Source organism: Canis aureus, chromosome 23 (assembly GCF_053574225.1).
Source record: "Canis aureus isolate CA01 chromosome 23, VMU_Caureus_v.1.0, whole genome shotgun sequence".
NCBI classification, from domain to species: domain Eukaryota; kingdom Metazoa; phylum Chordata; class Mammalia; order Carnivora; family Canidae; genus Canis; species Canis aureus.
Window position 1 is genome coordinate 153233 of NC_135633.1, and position 22638 is coordinate 175870.

A 22638-nucleotide genomic window follows, 5' to 3' on the forward strand; every position below is an offset into this window, starting at 1 on the left:
ACATCTCATTTTATTATTTCAACTAGGTTATAGTTGTCAGCCTCAGCCCTATCTCCTGTTTCTGACTTACAAGCAGAACCTATGGGTGCTCTATCAGCCCACAGACTCACACCAGAAGGTAGGAATGAGGCTGTTCCTTGGAGAAGTGAAATGACAGTTAAGGGCAGGGTGATATCCTTTGGGTGGAAGTGGCATTCTCCTTGCTTTTCACCTGCAGAAGACCACTCTTAGCATTTGACGGTAACACTTAGCATGTGCCAATACCGCTTTTCATAAGGTGTGATATTTATTACTCCCTCATTAAATTCATCCTTCTGCATGTGCTACCATGTCACTCTCCCAACAATCTTGGAAGGTAGGCTTTATTATCATGTTCATTTTAAAGAAGAGGAAACTGGGGCCCAACATTACAGCTGGTAAGGGTGAAAGCCAAAATTTGAGCTTGGCTTCCCTCTTCTATTTTCAAGGCAACCATACTAGTTAGTTAGTTGTTAGTTTTATTGCTATGAACTACCATACAAATAACACACCTTTATTGTCTTACAATTTTTGGAGTTGAGTCATAGCCTAGTCGGTTGCCTCTGTTCAGGGTCTCACGTGGAGGACTACAATCGAGGTATTAGACAGCCTGTATTTCCATCTAGAGACTCAAGTGGGGAAAACCCACTTCCAAGCACAGTCAGGTTATTGACAGAATTTATTTCCTTGTGGTTGGATGACTCAGCCCTGGGTTTCTCCAGCTGAATGCCCTCAGTTCCTTGCTTTCTCAATATGACTGCTTACATCAGGCCACCAGAGAGAATCTTTCACCCCTGTTGGTTAAGATGGAAGGAAGGATGGAGAGTTTGTGATAAGGATTTGAGTGTGTGTGGCTCGGCCATTTTGAGTTTCCTTTTAGGGAAACTGCAATTATTTCTGAAACACTGATAGAACCCAGAATTCTAGTACGTATGTTCAACATCTGCAAGGTCTGCTTGGACTTGGTTGGAACCATTCATTCACTCTTCTTCCTAGGTGAATGTATTTGACCTTCCTGCTAGTGGTTCTTGCCTAATTGGAGTCCCAAAGTGAATATAGGAAGGCAAAAGAAGGAGTCAAAAATGACTCCCAAATTTCTGACTTTAAAAACTGAGTGGCTGGTCATATAATTTATGAAAGACAACCAGGTTAGGGGGAACAGAGGGGAGTTGCAAATGAAATATGCATTGTCCTTACTGCATCTACTATCAGTTCGGAATATTATTCCAGATAATTCTAAATACAATTCTCCAAATATTCTGAAGAGCCTTCCTATTAACAGAGAAACAAACAAATAAAAAAATAGATCTGGATTATTTTATTGCATTGCTTGGTTTACAGAATAAGAAGGACTCTCTAAGGCTCTGCATCCCTCAGTGTAAAATATTAATACATACACACAAATATGCATTTGAAAACATACAAGGAGAGCTGAAAACCTCAGCAGAGAGCCGTGAGTGAGTGCCCTAGCTTACAGACTAGTAAGGGTAGACATACAATTAATGAACAAATAAAATACATAGTGTATCAGAAGGTAGTAAGTGCTTTGGGGAAAAAAAATAACAAGTGAACAAGAGAGAGGCCCATAATTTTATGTAGACTGGTGGGGGAAATTTTATTGCAATTAAAAGATTTGAAGAAAGACCCAAAAGAAGTAAAAGAAGAAACAATGGGAAAAAATTGCAGGAAGAGTATTCAAGGTGGAGGGACTGCCAGTGTACAATTTCTAAAGAAAGTATATGTCAGGTAATAGCAAAAGGCCTGTTGGACTGGGGTAGAGGGAACGAGGACGAGTAGTCAGAAGGTCAGAGCAGAAATGCAAGTTCCAGTTTTAGCAAATGTGCTGCCGAAGTGAGCACAGAAATGAGAGTTCAGGTCCTATAAGGACATTTAGGGACTACGGCCTTTATTAGGAATGAAAGAAAATGAGTTTGAGCAGAGGAATGACATGGTCTGATTTTAGATGGGGGAAAAAAAATCTACGTCTGCCAATGGAAAATAGACCAAGTGGTGGGGGCGCCCAGTTGATTGCCCACTGCAGTAATGCCAATGGGAGATTATGAGCCAGAGTACTTGTGAGATGATGACAAATAATCAGACTGAATATTTTTTAAGTTAGAACTAGTAAGTTTTAATGATAGACTGGATGGGGTGTGTGAAAAAAAATAGAAGCACGAAAGATGACTCCACGGTTTTTGGAAGATGATATTTCAAAGGGATTGGACTATGGAGAAGTGAAGGATGGCTTAATAACTAGACGGGCCAAGGGGTCAAAAGTAACTTTTTCAAAAATTTTTTATTCAATTATAGCATAAAAACAAGAGAACACAAGTCATATATGTACAACACCAGCATCCAGATCAAGCCCATAGACTGTGTGGATTCCCTTCTAGTAACACCCTCCTCCCCAATGGTAACCGCTATCCTGCTTCAAAACTCTCTTGGTTTAGCTTGTGTTTAAACTTTATACACATAGAATCATATCAATGTACTCTTTTGTACATGGCCTTTTCCCCACAAACATTATATTTGTGGGATTTATCTATATGGCTGCATGTAATTATGGTCTGTCCACTCAGACTGTATTACTGGTTAGAACTCCATTGTGTGAACGCACCACTATTTTTATTTCTCTTTTATTGTTTATAGTCATTTGGATAGTTTCCTTTTGGAGGCAATTATGTATATTACTTCTATGACCATTTCCATATATGTCATTTGGAAAACATATGTGTGCATTTTGTAGCATCCTCCCCTTGGGGCAGGACCCAAAGTTTAGACCCAGGGGACAATATTGAGACCCTCTTTATTGGGTAGGTTGAGTTGTTTACTTCAATACAGTAATAAAGTGGATATTCTTTCCATATGGATGATTTCTTATTTGGTCTAGGACTCAGATGGGGAAGAGCATTGTTCTAAATTATAATCTTGAAGCCAGATATTTCAGAATAAAGTCATTAAATAAGACAATATAGAGCCACATTCATTTGACAGAAATTGACTTCATTCAATTGGCAGAAATGGAGCCATATATTTTTTTAAAGATTTTATTTATTTATTCATGAGAAACAGAGAGAGAGAGAAAGAGAGAGGGAGAGAGGCAGAGACGCAGGCAGAGGAAGAAGCAGGCTCCATGCAGGGAGCCTGATGCGGGACTGGATCCCAGGTCTCTGGGATCACCCCCTGGGCCCAAGATGGTGCTAAATGGCTGAGCCACCCAGGCTGTCCTGGAGTCATATATTTTTAAAGTACTTTTAATTTAAAAGTTCTTGCAGTCCCTGATATCTAATGTTTAGCACTATGAGTGTGAAAATAATACAGGAGTGGAGCCTGCATAGCCACATGACTCGGCCTCTTCACACACACACAGGAGTGCACATTTTCTCTCCTTAGTCATGGGGTAGATGAATCACTTTCTGTTCAGTTTACCCACTCAGGCTTTTGAGAGATTATTTTCAAGAGCAATGAAATTACACTGAGCAAGTGCAAAACAAAAGCTGTTTTCTAAAAGTTTATTTTGGTGTCTAAGTCGTTGAAATTTCAGGAAAGTCTAATCACACTTTTCCAGGAGCTCTGGATTTCTCCTCCTTTTTCTTCTAAGGTGTTACTCCTATCCATGACCTGGAAGAGCTTTTTGGCCTGTTGGATATGACCTAGTGACAGAGGCAAGGAAAATGCACTCTAGAAAAAAAGAAAGTGTATTAGTAGTTATTAAAGTCTGATTTGGGAGGCTTTCTTTGACCCATATTTAAAATGCATTCCCCCCATATGTGGTACAGTAGTAGCCTTTACCAAAATGTATGATTGCATCAATAGTTCAAACAAATTTCATTCTTTAATCTGCTGATCACGCTACCATTTACTAAGACCATAACTGAATCATAATTTATTCAATCCCTTTAAATAGCTTCCTTTAAAAAATAAATTACGGCTTTTACAAGAAAGGCAAGGATCTTTAAATTGTAAAGTCATGCCCTAAGAGGAGGTAAGGAAGAAAGCAGAAAAACATAAACATATCAGAGATGCCCCAGTAAGATCTTATCACATTAACAAGGGAATGGGGCCATGGAGAATCCAGGGAGGCAGGTGGCTGCGTCTGTGAGAAGAGGGAGGAGAGGCAAGCTTTCATTCTCAGCCTGTTTGCATCATTCATTCTCCATGTGACTTTATGCAAGCCTTGATTCTTTTATAAGGGATTGGGGGAAGTGATCTCTCTTTTTTAAATATTTTATTTATTGATTTGAGAGAGAGCACAAGTGGAGGGTTGGAGGGGCAGACTCCCTGCTCAGCAGGGAGCCTGACTTGGGGCTTGATCCCAAGACTCTGAGATCATGACCTGAGTCAAAGGCAAACACTAAACCAACTAAGCCACCCAGGTGTCCTGGGGCAGGATTTCTAAAGCCATTTCAACTCCACATTAAGCAATTCTCTAACTGGCCTGCTGGCCAGAAGGTACCCGGATGCCAGTGTCATCATGAAGAAACCCATTCCTAGAACTCTCTCATCACTACGAAAGTCACCTTCTACAATGAACCTCTTGACCCATAGTTGAGTCCTCTTTCTGACACCGGGATCATTATAGCTCAAAGTTGGGACCCAGCAGATGCCAGGTGACATGTCAGAGTACTCACCCCAGGGTTGTTGGAGTGCACCTGTTTCCACCAAAGAGTAGAAGCATATGCAGCCATCAGGAGCTCCAGCACAGTGAAGATGAGCATCACCACCAGCAGCCCCTGTGAATCAAGCCAGGGATGGTTGGGGCCTGACTGGAGAGAGGAGACTGAGAGGCGAAGGCTGAGCCCTGGCAGTGGACAGAAGAGGGAATAAGCAGCAACAGCTCTGTCTTAGAGCCGGGGAGTAACCCTGCCTTCATCTCCAGTCATTTTTACTGTTATGATGTTTCTAGTGTGGAGTTCTTATTTATCCGGAAACAGTCTCCATTCATGCCTTCAGTCTGAAATCTCATGAATTTAAAAAAAAAAATTTTTATTTATGATAGTCACACACACACAGTGAGAGAGAGAGGCAGAGACACAGGCAGAGGGAGAAGCAGGCTCCAAGCACCGGGAGCCCGACGTGGGATTCGATCCCGGGTCTCCAGGATCACGCCCTGGGCCAAAGGCAGGCGCTAAGCCGCTGTGCCACCCAGGGATCCCCGAATTTTTTTAAATTCTGAAATTTTGCCAGTTATTTCTCTTCGCATGCTCCCCCCCACCCTGCCCATTCTCTCAGAGCTCACATTACATGTTCACTGCGCCCTCCCTGTCTGTTAACCTGTCACTAAGATTTTCAGATCTCTATTGTAATGTGTTGTGCTCTGGATGATTAAACAGACCTAAGTTTCATCTCACTATTTCTTTGGATATGTTGAATCTGCTATTTAACTGATCTGCTAAACTTTTAATTTCAAAGATTATGCTTTGCATTTCTAGTCATACTGTATAGTTCTTTCTCAAATCTACTTGTTCCTTTTTTCTTACTGTCATGTTCTTTCATTTTGGTTTTAATTCCTTTTTTATATCATTTAAAATATATTTTTATTATGGTCTTCGAAATTAGTATATAACCTCCAATTCTTGAGCAACTAACTTTCATATTTGTTCCATTTGCTGCGGTTCTCCATTTTTTCTTAATGTTTTTCAAAATATCTTTATTCTCAGATGATGTCAGTACATGGGGGGGGAGAATTTTTTAACATGGATTGGGTTTATGGATGACTCCTTAGATGGAAATTTTAGGTTTGATTCTTTTTTTTTTTTTTTTTTTGGTTTGATTCTGAGAGAACCTCAGGAGTTCCACAGACCCAAGAACAAACTTTAAGTTAATCCTTGTATTTTGAGATTCCTATATTTTATATGTAATTTCGGAATTGGATAATGTCTATATCTGCACATGGTTTGGTGAGATGAATTCATCCCAGAAACTTTTAGGGTGGAGTTTCTTAAAGCTTAGTGAGATGTTGGGCAGAGTTTTCCTTGTCTTGTTTTCATTAATAGAATAAACATTCAATCTCTGCTTCTAATGTTTTTGCAGAGCGCTCAATGGGGGGGGCTAAAAAACTTCAGATTTGTCATGGGCATTAAAATGTCATAACCCAGCTTGAAACACCTGTGTTCCCATCCAGATTTCTCTGGTTTTCTGGTCTTAGCTCTTGTTTGGTTACCTGGCTGCAGGATCCTTCTTAGCTCCTGGAACATAAGATGCCTTCTTCCGTGAGTTTTTCCTTGTTTCCATCCTCCCTTCCTTCCTTCTTCAACTTCAGATAGATATTTAAAATGTTTTTATGTGTTACTTTACTTAAGTTATCTTTGTATTGATAAAGAAAGAGTGGGCTTTTGGGGTCAGTCCTATGTGATTTATCTGATTTAGCAGGAAGTTCTCTGGTTGTCTGAAAGCAAGAGGCAGTTTAATGTATTGATAGTAGTTTTCATGGAGTTAAACCCTCAATATCCCAACAGGGAGGCTGTCTCCCTCACCCTCATGGTTTTGCCTGATGTTTGCCCTGCACCAGGGTTATGCTAGCTCCTGGGCTTCCTGACACATATTTCTAACATTCTGTTCCCTTCCACTTCCATGAGCTCCAAGATCAAAGGGATTGCTTTTGACAACCTCTGGGTCACACAGGCAGACTCACAGGAGGCTGTGAGTCCGGAAACTTGCACGCATTTTCTGGGATCCGTGAGAAGGGAATAAGAGGTATTATATTTGTCTCCCTGGCTCCTGTTGGAGGAGTCACAAGGGAAGAATTTTTTTTCTTCTTAAAAGGCCAAAGTTTGTGGTTTTAAAATTACGAGACTGTATAGAGAGGATTGACTAAGTCAGGATTTTTATCATGAACAAGTGATGACCATCCATGTGGTGGTGGTGGGGGGCGGGGAAGTAGCAAGAAAATGCTACCCAGAGATGCTGGCATTTATGCTAGGAGTGGAATCTATTGGGCAGTCTCCCATCCCCTTCTCCCTCTGCCAGACCTGCTTGGCCAAAGTGCAGTAATTATGTGTTTGGGCTTAAAGTCCAAGTTCTATAGCTAACTTAATGTGGCTACATCAATCCCAAATCAAATTCAAATAAGGAGGGATATTTATGCCTGTGAGGAGGAAAATGCTTGCTCAACAAAGGGGGGCGCCCTGAGAGCTAAACCAATTGAAAATGGATTATTTTTTAATGTAAGAAAGACTGCTGACCACCTCTTCTTTATCCATTCATCTGTGAATGGACTCTTCAATTGCTTCCATAGCTTGGCTATTGTAAATAATGCTGCAAAAAGCACAAGGGTGCATATATCTTTTCAAACTAGTATTTTTGTCTTCTTTGAGTCAATACCCAGTAGTGGTATTATTGGATCATATGGTATTTCTATTTTTAATTTTCTGAGGAGCCCTCATACTGTTTTCCATAATGACTGGAAATGCACCAATTTACATTCCCACCAGTAGTGCATGTTGTCCCCTTTACACCACATCCTTACCAACATTTGTTGTTTCTTATCTTTTTGATACTAGCCATTCTGACAGGTATGAGGTGATATCTCATTGTGGTTTTGAATTTCATTTCCGTGATGATAAGAGATGTCGAACATCTGTTCACATGTCTGTCAGCCATCTGTATGTCTTCTTTGGGAAAATATATGTTAATGCCTTCTGCCCGTTTTTAATTGGGTTATTTGTTTTTTTCAGTGTTGAGTTGTATAAGTTCTTATATATTTTGGATATTAACCCTTATAAAATACGTCATTTGCAAATATCTTATCGGATTTAGTATATTGCTTTTTCTCTTTATTGATGTTCTCTTTGCTGTGCAGAAGCTTTTTATTTTGGATGTAGTCCCAGTAGTTTATTTTTGCTTATTTCTCTTACCAGAGGAGAAATATCTAGAACCCACAGCCCTTCTTGATTTCCTGTTTTGACTTGGCACAATTCATCCCCTGTATTTTACAATCTGCTGACAGGACTCATTCAACCACATTTTTTTTTTTTTTATGTCTGCTTCCAGGATTCAGATCAAGAAAGTACAAACTGCTGCAAAACCAGAGATTATGCAAATAAGAGAAGCTGAGATTTCATATGACAGGATATTGAGTTTGAAACTACTTACCGTCAGACTGACGCTAGCCAGGAGACATTCCTTGAATTCATATATCGCGTAATAGTACATCGAATAAGGCAGGGAGGATAGATATTCCCTTTCTGAGTCACAGCGTTGAGAGACAGTCCCCAGGGCTACCAGGCCATCAGCAAGGACGAAGAGGCCTACTCCAGCGGCGAGAGAACTCACCACGTTTGAGGTCAGGCTGCTCATGGCCTGAAAAAGAAGTTCTGCATGGGGATCTCATGGCAGAAGCAGCAAGTGGTGCTGCTATACCTCTATCCATCGCACCGCAATGGTGCTTCCTTGAGCCTGTTTGCCCTCTAATCCGCATACTCTGGTAGCACAGACTGTGTTTTATTCACCTCTGTATCCCGCTTCACTATCTAGTCACCTGATATAATTCATAATGTCTGTTGAGTGAGAGAATGCATGAGCAATTCCTTCTTCAGCATAGGGCTTCTGGATCCTTGACTCTCGGCAGCACTGAAGACAGACGTGGCACTGCTCAAGCCACTACCAGCATAGTCCTTGACTTCCTCCACAGCCCTAGAATAATTCTTCCACTTTAAGACCTTCTCAGAGGGCCTAGACCAATCTATGGCTTTTCTTTCCTTAAAAGAGAAAACTGGAGGAGCTAGAATATCTATCTATAGGTGGATCAAGCCTGAGAACCACATGCGCCAATGTGCCGCATGCTGGGTCACATTCTACATTTTGGGGTAAAGGGTTCTCACAGAATATGGTTCCTCTGTAAAGACACTGATGTCCTAGACTCTGTGCCAGGTTCTCCACACATGCTCTTTCCTATTTGAATATCACTGTAGGATGCCATGTGTTGGGAGGATGGTTGCTCTGCCCCCTTCTCCCTGGGCTTGGTAGCTATGTGGCTTCAAGTGCTGAGTTACTGAAGGAAGAGCAGAAAGATTGGGCAGTGCCATTGCCCAGAGCTGCCATATGAGCCGTGGAGCCCACGTATTTTCTTGTGTCCTATGTGTAGAGCCCACATTGTGCCAGGTCACCCCAAGTATTGTTTTCCTTTTTAGGGTATTCAGGACACTTGGGAAACCACCTGTGAGATCCACATGTTCATCTTCCACATTTTATAAATGAGAAAACTGAAGCCGAGAGAAGGAAGGAATTTTTTAAGCACACAAATTGGTCAGTGACAGAGCTTGGACAAGAGTGTAGGTATCCTGGTTCCAAGTCCAGAATTCTGACTCCATCCAGTGAGATGAACTCTTCAAAATTCTGTCCACTGGTTCTTAGGTTTATATTCTAGCTTCAAGTATCAGGAACGTGTCCCATATTATGTACCCTCATCCATAGCTAACTAGACCCTGGACCTTCCTGAGTCAGGATGTGGCTTTTCCCTAAGTCATCTTTGTGAGCTTGTGACAGGGGAAAGGAGAGTGTTGTTATGGAGAGGATCAAAGGCCCCAACCACATATTTGTGACCTTTGTCAGGAAATTGGCCACAGTCTGATAATTCCTTAGATCTACAGAATCTAAGCCTACATCCCTGTGCTTCTGACCTTGCCATTTAGGGAAATTGACTCATTATGAGACAGGTTTTTCCAGAAAAAGATCTCTAGGTTCTATCTGAGATGGTTGTTTACTATATTTAGAACCAAGATAACAAACTATAAAGACTCCATAGTATATTTAAAAAATTTCTACTGTTTAAGCAACTGAGGTAAATCTGCTCTAAGCTTGGAATATGACCCAGGAGTACGTTGTGTAGGAGAAGAGCACTGGTCTAGAAGGCAGATAATTTGATGTTTACATCCCATTCTGCCAGTGGACCAGCAGTGAGAACTTGGGCTCTCTCCCCTGCTTGGAGCCCTATTTCCTTAAGTTGTCAAATGGAAACTTTGAATGAGACTAACTCTGAAGTTCCTTTTTTATCCCAATGAGCTGAGATTTGATAACTCTCATACTTACAAAGGGTTTAGTTGACTTTTTCCCAGAAATAATGCAGAGGGATCCCGTAATGGCAAACTGCTCAAAAAAGAGAGAAATAATCAGTTCAGTTGTCTTGTGGAAATGTGGCCACCATGTTATTATCCATCAATCAAGAAGTAATGTAAAACTTTTAGAGAGATAGCCTAGGAATGGCGTGGGTCCATATTGGTAGAGAGGCCTGAGTTCCACTCTCTGGATGCTTACATTGACTCTGAAGCCTGGGCCGATACACAGTGGATCTGGATTTATGTTAGCAAAAATCACCATGAGCTGAGGCGGCCTGGAGAGGAGGTGCACATGGATGGAAAGCAGGACTGAGTTACAAGAGAGAAAGAGACCAAGGACTTGAAGCGGTAGGATGATGGGAGCGGCCAACAGAGGCACTTAGGAAAGGAGCTACAGAAATGTGAGCTTCAAGCATTGCTGTAGGGGCCTGAGTTAGACTGGTTGCTGAGAAAGGTAGGAAGTACAGGGACAGATGTGAAGATCCCTTCATCCTAAAGCCCCAGAAGTCAGTAGTTGAGCCCAGTGCTGTTAAGGATCCAGCTTGTGGAGGGAGAATGTTCTGAGATGCTAAAGCATTGGCTAAGCTTGTGCCTTTGGGGGTTGGGTAGTCACAAGGGGGGTCCAGAGTGGCCATTTCTTCCTTTGGCAAGGGAGTGTGGGAGCCACAGCTACTGACCAGGTAGAGATAGGAGGACAAGTTATGCTCTGGAGACAGGGCTTCCTTACGTCACCGCAGTTTGTGTTTGCACAAAGGCTTTGTGCGTGTAGACGTGGTGCTTTGGTAGAATCCATCTGCCCAGAACGTGCACTTCTTTCTCCTTTCTACTACTTGGACAAATAAGTGGCCCTCAGTGAGAGGCATGACTAGGCCCTGGCTATCTCCAAAGAAAATGATCTACTAGGTGCTTCTCCATAAGTATTTAGATAAAAAGCAGCAAAAAGTTTTCTAAGTTCTCAAGATTCCTCTAAACATATAAGTGTCCTTGCTTCCCACGAGTTATACCATTGCCAGTTTAATTCTCTGCAAACCTATGGCATCTACCAGTGGTGCTCATTCTATTTTAAAAATGACTTTTTCACTCTCTACTTGATTGTTCTTAAACTGGAGGAAATCCAATGGCCTTATCAAAGGCAGAAAAAAAGTGAAAACTCTTCCATTTTTCCAGTGGTAGGCTGTGAGGCCAGGGAAGAAATGCTGTACTAGTATACCCACTGTATTACCCTCTTGCCGCCTGCCCCAACCAGCCACTCCCTGGGATGGTGACACAGGAGGAGGGATTAGGCCCCTCTGGTGCTCTTCTTGAGTTGAAGAACTGTGACATAGGAACTTAATGACACAGGGAAAGTCAGAGGCTTGGCTGCCTTCTCCTCTCTCCCTACCTCTTGGGAGTCATTTAGCACCTACTTAGTGTTAAAAAGCATGTTCTTTCTTGGAGAACCCACTCTACTCACACATAGAGCTCCTACAAATGGGTACCCAGACATCAAAATGGTGGAAATTGTTGGCTTGACGTGGGAAGAGTAGGGACCAGAAACCAAAATGGCCCCCAAACTTGAAATCAACAGGCAACACAGGATCTGGATAATCTACAAGAGACAAGAAAGAAAATTCTAGGAACATTCTTTGAACAGATGAAAGTGATTGCTTGAATGTACATTGTGATTATAGAGTATAAAATATGTTATAATTTATCATATTAAAAAGGAAAAAAAAAAGGGGTGCCTGCGTGGCTCAGTCAGTTAAGCATCTGACTCTTGATTTCAACTCAGGTCATGATCTCAAGGTTGTAAGTTCAAGCCCCATGCTGGGTGTGGAGCCTGCTTAGATTTTGTCTCTCCCTCTCCTGCTTCCCCTGTTACACTTTTGTGTAATCAATATATCTCTAATAAAAAATAAATTAATTAAATCAAATTAAAAGGAAAATAAAATGTGTTAGAAGGAGCCAGAAGGCATTCTCTAAGAGAAAGTCATGTATAACTAACCGCTCCTTTTCTGATAGGATTATTAAACTAACAAGTCAGGGAGTGATGATATGTGCATTTTGACTTTATTTTGAAAAATATAGTGAACAATTTTTTGTTGTTGTTCTAGGAAAAGCAAATGGAGGAAAATTTTTCTGGACAGTAACCCAGTTGGATGGATGTAGAAAGCAAACTTATCAAGAGAGTTAATAAAAGGACTCAATTTCAGTTGAAATAAAATAGAGTAGAAAGTCTCTAGTGTCATAGTTCATCTTATGTTCATCATAATTGGATTTTAATAATAATTACTATTTTCATGATCACCAGTGATAATAATAATACTCTATATTTGTTGAACACTTTCTAAACTCTGATTATTCAACTCATCTTTTATGGATAAGAAATATGGGGCACCAAGAGTTAAAATAGTTTGTACAAACCCACACAAATAATCAAGTGGAAGATCTAGGATTTAGCCCTGTTGCTTTGATCTAAAACCCACACTCAAACCTGCTGTTTAATGCACATGCAATTCAAAGATGATAGAAACATGGGAGAAATAACCTAAAGCCAAGAGAATTCAACCATTCATACAACTGATACTTATTAAATAGCTATTGTGGGCTAGCACCAGGGAAATGAAGCAAGTGAAAGTCACTGCCACTAGCCATTATTATGTCCTTTAAAGATATGTTCCTTGGAAAGTATGGAATGAGTTAAGAGCAAAGTAGTAGGAAATGTGATCCGAGAAGTACTGACGGTGTGGTACAAACCATTGTAAGGCTTTGTAGGCTATTTTACCAATGTTGACACAGGGTAACATTGGTTACCTGTGTCATTCTTTTTTTTTTTTAAGATTTTATTTATTTATTTATGAGAGACACAGAAAGAGAGAGAGGCAGAGACACAGGCAGAGGGAGAATTAGGCTTCCTGCAGGGAGCCTGATGTGGGACTCGATCCTGGGACCCGGGGGTCACGCCCTGGGCTGAAGGCAGGCGCCAAACTGCTGAGCCACTCAGGCATACCATGTAACCTTTCATTCTGAGTGAAAAAGGAAGCAAAGTGGATAATTTTGAGCAAAGAGATTACATGATGCAATTTGTATTTTTAGGAGATCATTCTACTGCTGCATTGAGAATAGATGATAAGATTATAAGGAAACATAGCAGGGAGATCAATAAAAAGGGTGTTGCAGTAATTCACAGGTGAGATGATGTTGACTTGAAAGAACATGTTGACAGTGGAGATAGTAAGTAGTAGTTGGGTTCTAGATGCACAATGAAGATTAAACCTGTAGGATTTGCTAACACTTTAAATGTGGATTATAAAACATAGGAGTGAAGGTTGTGTCCAAAGGTTTTGGTTTGAGCATCTGAAATGATGGAATTGACATTGATCTGAGCTGGGAAATGTTGTATGAGGGGTAGGTTTGGGGACAAAGATTAGGATTTCAGTCTGGGGCAGATTAGGGGAGAAATATCTAGAAGATAACCAAGTGGAAATGTACATAGGCTGTTGGATATATAAGAGGAGAGCCAGGTAAGGGGTATAGTCTTTTTTTTCCCTCCAAGTCATTAGGGAAGATAATATTTAAAATTATATGACTGGATGGGATCACCATTGCAGCAGATACAGAAGCAAAATAGGATCAATGACTAAGCTGCCACTCCAAATATAGGATCTGGGAAATACATAGAAACAACAAAGGAGTTTAAGAGGAGCAGCCAAGAGAGAAGGGGGACAACCAGAAGAATGTAGAGTCCACAAATCCAAGTGGTTAAAATGTTTCAAGTAGGAGAGAGTAGTCAGCTGCATTAAACACTTCTATTAGTTCAAGAACATAAACAACAGAGATTCAGAAATTGGGTTACTAATGTGGAGCAAAGGGGACAAATGCCATTGGATGTGATTAAAGAGAGAATATTATTCAAGAGAAACTGGAAACATTGACTTCCTATCCCTTAAAGGAGTGTTGCTAGAAAGGCAAGTAGCCAGTGAGGCAGTAGCTGAAGGGCACGTGAAGTAATAATTTGTTTCTACTCTTTAGTTCTCAAGATGGGAGAAATCACAGTAAGATTCTCTGCTCATGGAACTGATAAAAAAAAAAAAAGTGCAGAGGGAATAGGGAGAATTAATGGAACAAGTAATAAGGAATGGGATCTATTGCACAAAAAGGAAGGTTATAATCTTCAATTAGAAGATGGCCATCTTATTGGTAATGGGGAGGGGAAGGAAAATATATGGCACAGATGTAATTGCAGACGTGTAGCAGCTTGTGGACATTCTCTCCAGATTGCCTCAATTTTCTCAGTATTTTAGGAATCAAGGAAATTAATGGAGAAGGAAGAAGCATTAGGAGTTTCAGGGGAGTAATAAAAGTGGCAATGACCCAGAGTTCCTCTGTATAGCAAGAGGACTTTGAGAATAGTGCTCTGTTTCTTTTTTTTTCTTTTAACCTTATCATTGACCTATTATCCCAAGTGTGTAAAATAGTAGCCAGCACACTGAAAGTGCTCAAAAATGACAGCTGAATGTATGAATGAATGAGTGTATTCACAGAATCCCTTATTGGTTGCCGAAGCACACAGTGAAATGTGTTTGTGATTCTAGGCCACACGTAGGCTAGGTTGTAGGGAGCAGGGCAAGTCTGTACGGAACCTACTGTTGGAAGAAGTAAATTAAGGAGTGAGTATTGGTAAATGACAGGAGGATGAGAAACATTAATTGGTTTGATTTTCAGGCAACCTATTCCTCAAATGATTTTTATAAGAATGATCACTTTTCAAAATTTGCCAATACATCATTTAATGCTTTTTCTAAAACATGGATCATTTTTAGATTTTTAAATTAAACTGTCTTCTGAAATTTTAATTCTCCTATCAATTCTCAATTATTCCTAATATTAGAATTACCTAACGGAACCTTTTGAAGTTCATGACTGTTTAAATTACTTGAGGTAATAATTTTTTCCAGTACTCAAGAATTTTTCAAATACATTTTTTTAAAAAAAAGTGAGAGTGAATTACTTAGTTGGGTGACATGAGATTCTGAAGTAGGACCTTTTAGAGATTGAGAGGAGGAGATTGATCTGGAAGTGTCCACGAGAAACAAAGGAGACACTACTTTCACTTCCTTGCCCAGAAGCGAGGGCCACAGTGAACAAAGTGCCCCTGGGAGCTGGGTTTCTGTCTGCACAACCAATAAAGAGACCTTTGAGAAACAAATTGGGAAATAAAGAGGATCATGCTGTTCACTGACTCTGAATTCCAGAGACCACAACTAGACAGGTTTCCAAAGTTGGAAAGGAATAGGAGTTAGGTCTTAAAAGGGGATAGTCAGAGCCATGTGGGAATTAAAGTCCTAGATATGAAGGATTATGACTGTGAACGCTTTGATGCATTGCAGTCAGGCAAAGAAGGAGAAAATGTACAATGAGGTTAGTCCAGATTGTCTCATCTCAAAATGGTTAAGAAATGAGCTCAAAATGGAAAGATCTAATTTAATCCTATTGAGTAAAATCACGTGGTTAAATCTAAAATCTATTATATTAAAAACAAATTACAGGAGACTTCCTTGTGTAGATTTAAGTGGACACCTAGTGGTTTTAGTTTACAGAAAGGCCTGAGGAGGGTAGAGTCTTCCCTTAAAGCCCCATTTCATGTCCCAAAGAGGCTGGAGTCAGATAGAAGGGAAAAAAAAGAAGGAAAGAAAGAAGAAGAAGAAAGAAAAAGAAAGAAAGAAAGAAAGAAAGAAAGAAAGAAAGAAAGAAAGAAAGAAAAAAGAAAGAAAGAAAGAAAGAAGAAAGAAAGAAAGAAAGAAAGAAAGAAGAAAGAAAGAAAGAAAGAAAGAAAGAAAAAAGAAAGAAAGAAAGAAAAAAGAAAGAAAGAAAGAAAGAAGAAAGAAAGAAAGAGAGAAAGAAAGAAAGAAAGAAAGAAAGAAAGAAAGAAAGAAAGAAAGAAAGAACTTTTCCAGATCCACTGCAGATCTGTAGTCTGAGGACATTCCTAGTATTTTCCCCAGTGTCCCCCTTATAATGACAGCCACTTACTCCAAGGACTGTAGCTTCTTTCCGCAGATTGTTCTGTGGATTACCTTCTTTTTCATAGCCGTGTCTAGGTTTCTCTCTTTTGAGGACAATAATTCCATTTGGAGTAGAAGAGTCACAGATTCCCTTGGTCTTCAGCTGTGATAGCATGGTGCTGACGATGCTGGAAGAGGCAGTGAACTCAGTTAGGACCCGAAGTTTGACTTGAAGATGTGAAACCATTTAAGGTTTTCTCCATTGTCCAAGGGGTGACCTGTCCTTTAGGAACAAAGGTGAATGTGGGAAGCAGTGGACACATTGGAAGGCCAGCATGCTTGGGTCCATTCACTGTGGGCAGAAAGCATGTCACTGGGAGAAAACTAAACATTTTGAGGAGTCCCACAATGGAGAGGTGAACAATTCACATAGAACTTGCCTTGCAGCCTTGAGAGTATCCATGTCACTGTCCTTCCAACAATCCCTGCTTCCAGCCTCCCTTGTGTACCTGTGTACCTCTGCTCCACTTGCGGCGCATCCCTGTACCACAGGTCCCAATATTGTACTTTTATGCTGTAACTATATTGCTCAGTCTTCCATCATAGTCTTGTTTTCTTTCCATTAAGATGGTGATTAATCCCAGTTCACATCTCTTTCTTGTATTGCTCTCATCCCACAATGAATGACCCCCTTGCCTATGTTAGCTCAATAATTGTTATATGAACATTTATTTAAATCCTGCTAGGGCAGCCCAGGTGGCTCAGTGGTTTAGCGCTGCTTTCAGCCCGGGTGTGATCCTGGAGACCCAGGATGGAGTCCTGTGTTGGGCTCCCTGCATGGAGCCTGCTTCTCCCTCTGCCTGTGTCTCTGTCTCTCTCTCTCTCTCTCTGTCTCTCATGAATGGATAAATTCTTTATAAATAAATAAATAAATAAATAAATAAATAAATAAATAAATAAATAAATAAATCCTGCTAAATTCCAGGCATTAGGGCCATAGTAGCTCCAATATTTATAACAACTTAGGTGTTATTAACTCCACTTTTTTCATTAGAAACTCAGGACTATAAATTCAAATGATTTTCATTATATGAAATACACAAGTGCTTAGCCTGGCACATTGAAAGTGTTTAATACATGGTAGCAAATATAATTATCTGGTATTTGCAAAACTGTCTGACCAAATCCATCCAATCTCTATCAAAATTCTAACAGCATTTTTCACAGAGCTACCTGTAACAAATGATTCTAAAATTTTTTGGAGCCACAAAAGACCCCAAATAGCCAAAGTAATATTGAAAAAAGAAGACAAAGCTGAAGGCATCACAGTTCTGGACTTCAGGTTATATTACAAAGCTGTCGTGTTCAAGACAGTGTGGTACTGGCACAAGAACAGACACATAGATCAATGGAACAGGACATAGAACTCAGAAATGAACCCACAACAAGTGGTCAACTAATCTTTGACAAATTAAGAAAGATTTTCCATTGGAAAAAAAGGCAATCTCTTCAACAAATGGTGTTAGGAAAACTGGACAAAAAAATGCAGAAGAATGAAACTGTACCACATTCTTACACCATACACAAAAACAAATTCAAAATGGATGAAAAACCTAAATATGAGACAGGAAATTGTTAAAATCCTAGAGAACATAGGCAGTAACCTCTCTGACATCAGCCGTAGCAACTTCTTACTAGGCTCGTCTCCGAAAGCAAGGGAAACAGAAGCAAAATTGAACTATTGTGACTTCATCAGATAGAAAGCTTCTGCTTTCTATCTCAGTGAAGGAAAACATCAACCAAACTAAAAGGCAGAATAAATCAATTCTGTTTAATCACTAAATTGTACACCTGAAACTAATATTACACTATATGTTAAGTAACTGGGATTTAAATTTAAAAAAGAAAGAGAGAAAATGAGGCTTATAGAAGATGAATAGTTTGCACAAGATTATATATCTAGCATATGATGGAGGCAATATTTGAACCCAGGCCTTGTGGTGTCAGGGTTCCTCTATATCCCTGGTAGGTGCGGACATGCCCATCTAGCCACACACAACCCTCAGCCCCTCTACCCTCCCTCCCTCATAGCCCGAGTCCATTGACTACCACTCTCCAGCTCCATATTCACTCACAGGAGCATTTCTGGCCTTAGACATTTGTTCCCATATTCTGGTAAACTGGCTTCTGCCACATTCCTGCAGTTTACTAACCCCGAATGTGCTAAGTAGACCCCTCCTCTTTCTAATCTTAGTCCCTGGTCTCTTGGGGTTCGCCCACATTGTCACAAATTTCAGGAGTTCCTCCTTTGTGAGGTTGACCATGAGGATGCTGTGCTAAGTGAATGAGCTGATCATAGAAGGACATATGCTGAGCGACTCACTTGCATGCGGTATCTGAAACAGACTAACAGAGGCAAAGACTTAGAGTGGTGGTTGCCAGGCTCTAGGGAGGAAGAAATGGGGAGTTGCTGTACAATGTGTATAAAATTTCAGTTGTGCCGGATAAGTTCTAGAGATCTGCTGCACAGCGCTGGGCCTATAGCTAGACATACAGTACTGTACACTTGGAGATCTGTTAGAGAGTAGATCTCACGTTAAGTATTCTTACCACAGCAAAAAACTAATAGATAGATAGATAGATAGATAGATAGATAGATAGATAGATAGATAAAATCCCAACTTAAGGATTTAAAAACACAAGTCTCTAGTCCTAGATTCTTTCCTATAGGATTTCTCCCTATATTTTTCAGTCCTCATACCCAAGGACCACAGGATATACTTGATTCTGGCCCCAAGGCTAGGACGTGGAAGCCTCATTGGGACGCTTACAATACTCTCGGATACCATGTACATTTATTTTCTTTTATTATTTTTTAACTGTTTTGTTTAGAAAAGTGTATAACATAGCAAACAGATCAAAAAAAGAAATACATTTTGAAGAGGAAAACGAAATTCCTTAAATCTCAACTTCCGTGCAATAACTACCGTTTTTTACATATCCTTTGCATTCTTGCATTTTTTCCCTTCTCTTTCTCTAAACGTGCTTCCACACGTTCATTGCTCTATCTAAACAGAATCATTCCATCCACGGCAGCCAGAAATCTTTTCGCACTCAGCATTATTCTGTGGATACGTCTGATGCTAATGAATGTAGGTAATAAAAATCCTAAATTCAAAAGCCAAATGCTACACTCTGACATATGATACAGCATAGATGGGCCTTGAGGACAATATGCTCAGTGAAATAAACCAGTCACAAAAAGTCAAATACTGTACGATTGCACTCTGGAAGGCACCTGGAGAGCTCAAAATTTCATCAGGACAGAAAGAACGATGGCTACCAGGAGGAGAGGAAAGTGTGGAGTTAGTGCTTAATGGGCGTGGAGCTTCAGTCTGTGGAAGGAAAAGTTCTGGAGTTCAATTTGAGGATGGTTGCACAGGATGAGGATGTACTAAATGCCACTGAGTGATGCACTTAAAAATGGTTGAAATGCTTAATCTTGTGTTATGTATATTTTACCACAATAAAAAAGCCAATGTATTCAAATGAATAGATGTCTCAAGATTCATTTAACCAGTCACGGTTATTTAGATTCTCTCTCTCTCTCTTTATTATTATAAACAATGCTATGGATAGTGAACATCATTGCACTTCTGTGCTGCCTCACCTATTCAGTTATCTCCTTAGAGTAACATTTAGAAGTGGATTTATGCAGTTTAAGGCTACGACATACATAGTGCTACTTCTTAGAAGGAATCCTGCGGCGCCAGCGTTCTTTATGGTTCCACAGGAAGACTCCAGACTGATGCCATCATGCCCAGACTCCACAGTCTGAGAGGGATGCTTGGTCCCTCCACATCCATCAAGCAGAGGCAAACTTAGGATGGCCCACAACTTTTCCAGACATTTCTAAAACCTCCACTTTGGGGACAAATCATAGCTTAGAGGACAATTGCTCTGCATGCAACAATTTTTTATATGACAGAAGTCGAATGGAACAATGGGTCCTAATGCAGGATCCAGTCTAATCGCACAGTATTTTCTGAGAGCACATTCTGTGCAGAGCATTGTAGAAAATCATCACCTCAAATCTTAGAGGAAACCTAAGGATTGTTTCACTCAGTTCTCTTATTTTAACAGTGGGTACACCATGACCAGAGCAGGGAATTGCCTCATTGGCCAGGCAGGTGCTCAGAAGAAAGATAGAATAAGAATCTGATTCCTGGCTGGCTATTCCAAGAACAGTCATCTCCCCCAAAAATTGAGCTTCCCAACCAAGACGCCTACCTGTTTTGCAGCCCAGTCCTGTAAGTGGTAGCGGGTCGGCCAGCTGTCTGTTGGGGAACTCTCAGCCAGAACTTCCTACTGGCCATTCCTGCCAGAATGACCTTGCTCCTCTGGCCTCCAGCCTCTGAGACTTCCCGCCCCTTTCTCAGATCAGTAGTCATGATTACACAAGACATGAGCTCTGCTGTGGTTACATCCATGCATGAATTTATCTTGGCTTCCCCTTTCTAAATTTCAAGTTCTGGAAGCTGGCACAGAATGCAAGTAATGCACAAGAATAAAGAGCTTGTGAAGACTAGTGACTTACATGATCCTTATTAGAATTCATTTCCCCCAGAGCCTTCCTGCCCCTTTCTCAGAGAAGTAGTTGTGATCACACAAGACATGAGCTTCGCTGTACTTACATCTACGCGGGAGAAGTACCTCTGCTTCCTCTTTCTAAGTTTCAAGGTCTGAAAACTGACACAGATTACAAGAAATGCACAAGAATAAAGAGCTTGTGAAGACTAGTGACTTGCACGATCCCAGATGCAATTCATTTCCCCCATTCCTCTAGGCATGTCAACTGGTTTAGCTTAGACCGAGTTTTCTGTCTACTAAGAGGGATGAGTAATAATGCTCCCACTGTTGGCTGTTGGGACAACTAAAGAGCAAGGAAGCAAAGAGCTTACAAAGAACAGGCGCTCAGTAACTAGGGATAGCAATGATGTTCATTTTGGATTTGGGAAAATTTATTTATTTTTCCATTCCCCAGGCTCTTGGCAAACTGAAAGCAACCTATGTGGACTTGCTGCCCAACTGTCACTGCTTTGGGTAGCTCTTTCTTCTCTTGGGTACTTCTTCTTCTCTGGCTTCATATCTTCCTAAGGACTCTGTGCTCAGGGAAGTCCAGGCACATTTGGGGAAGGATGCAATGAATGAGGGTCTGAAGCAGATGCTTCCCTGAGAAAGGAACGAATCTAAGCCGGGGGTGTTTAAGAAACTCATAAAATGCTTGGAGAGAATTTTAGTCCAATAGTCTATTCTCCAAATGAGGTGACAGTACTGAAAGAGCCTAACACAGATCACTCATCACGTCAGCAGAAGAACTAGGACTAGAATCCAAGTCCTGGTGGCAGCTGGGTCCAGGTGTTCATCGGGGCCACAGTCTATCATTTTGTCATCATCTTCATCTCCATGGCCAACATCATCATCATCACTGAGGAAAACTCTCATGGTCCAGACCTTCCTCTGGGTCTGCGACCTGCTTTGAACAAATTGTCAAAGAAGGATGTTGGTTGCTGAGCTTTCTCTTACACCTCTTCTGAGTCTGAGAAGGAATTTGTGGGAAAACCTATTTTCTCATATATAATATGATAATAAAAATGTTTTCAGAATTTTTGTGAGGACTTAGTCGTATGTTAAGTCATATATGTAAGTCTATATAGCGTGCCCAGCATAAGTCTGACGTATATTAGAATTCAGAAAAATCTGTGTTCTTTTCCCAACACCTTCTCCAACCCCCTTTACAGAAAAGTTCATTTCACGTCTAGATTGATCTCTGGTCTCTATGTGTAGTTTTTCTACATTTACTCTATATTCCTGCTCCTGTGTATTGATTAGAATTTCCTCGGCCCTTCTCAGAGTCCTGGTGCTGTAGATGGCAAATGACTCACGGCACTAAATTTGCTTCAAGGGTGAAAGTCTAGCGATTTCCCAATTTCCCACCCGCCTTGGCCCAGACTGACCCTGAAGTTATTACATGAAGTATATCTCAGATCTACAATCTGGAACAGAGATGACTGAGATTTCTTTTCTCCAGAAACAGGAGATGCAGACTATTCAGGAGAGCATAGTTCATTGTATTCTTTGACATTCGAGCTCCTCCTTTCCCTCTTTCTGCTCAGATATCCATAATCAATGTAGAATTTCATCCTCATGGAAGCTGCATGGTAGTAGCAAGTTGGGTGCTCCCCCACCAGGAGGCAAAAGGAAGATAGCACAGAGGAAGGTTAGCACCTAAACAGGAAATTGACCCATTTCCAAGAATCTTCAGCAAAATTCTTCTTAAGTCTCATGTCTTAATTGCCATTTCCATCCACAAGGGGGACAATGGAATTGCCATTTCCATCCACAAGGGGGGCTAGAAAATACTGTTTTTTAGCTTTACACGGCACCATTCCTGAATGAAATCACCATGATTTTGTGAGAAAGATAGGGAGGCCCTACAATGAAGAAGCAAATTATCTTGCTACAATTAGTGTTGAATTGTGAGCTCATTTCTGTTGAAGTGTGTGCATTCATCTTGGTGA

At 40.6% G+C, this 22638-nt stretch overlaps 1 protein-coding gene across 1 annotated transcript; it reads right to left on the bottom strand.

Annotated features, from left to right (window-relative positions):
- Positions 1-3516: 3516 nt before the first annotated feature.
- MS4A7 (membrane spanning 4-domains A7) lies at positions 3517-20509 on the bottom strand. Its single transcript, XM_077866112.1, is given in 8 exon segments — positions 3517-3648; positions 3650-3699; positions 4650-4751; positions 8113-8319; positions 10048-10104; positions 11527-11661; positions 16086-16245; positions 20348-20509. Coding segments are annotated over 8 exon segments (906 nt in total). The 5' UTR covers position 20509; the 3' UTR covers positions 3517-3614.
- Between the last annotated feature and the right edge of the window lie 2129 nt (positions 20510-22638).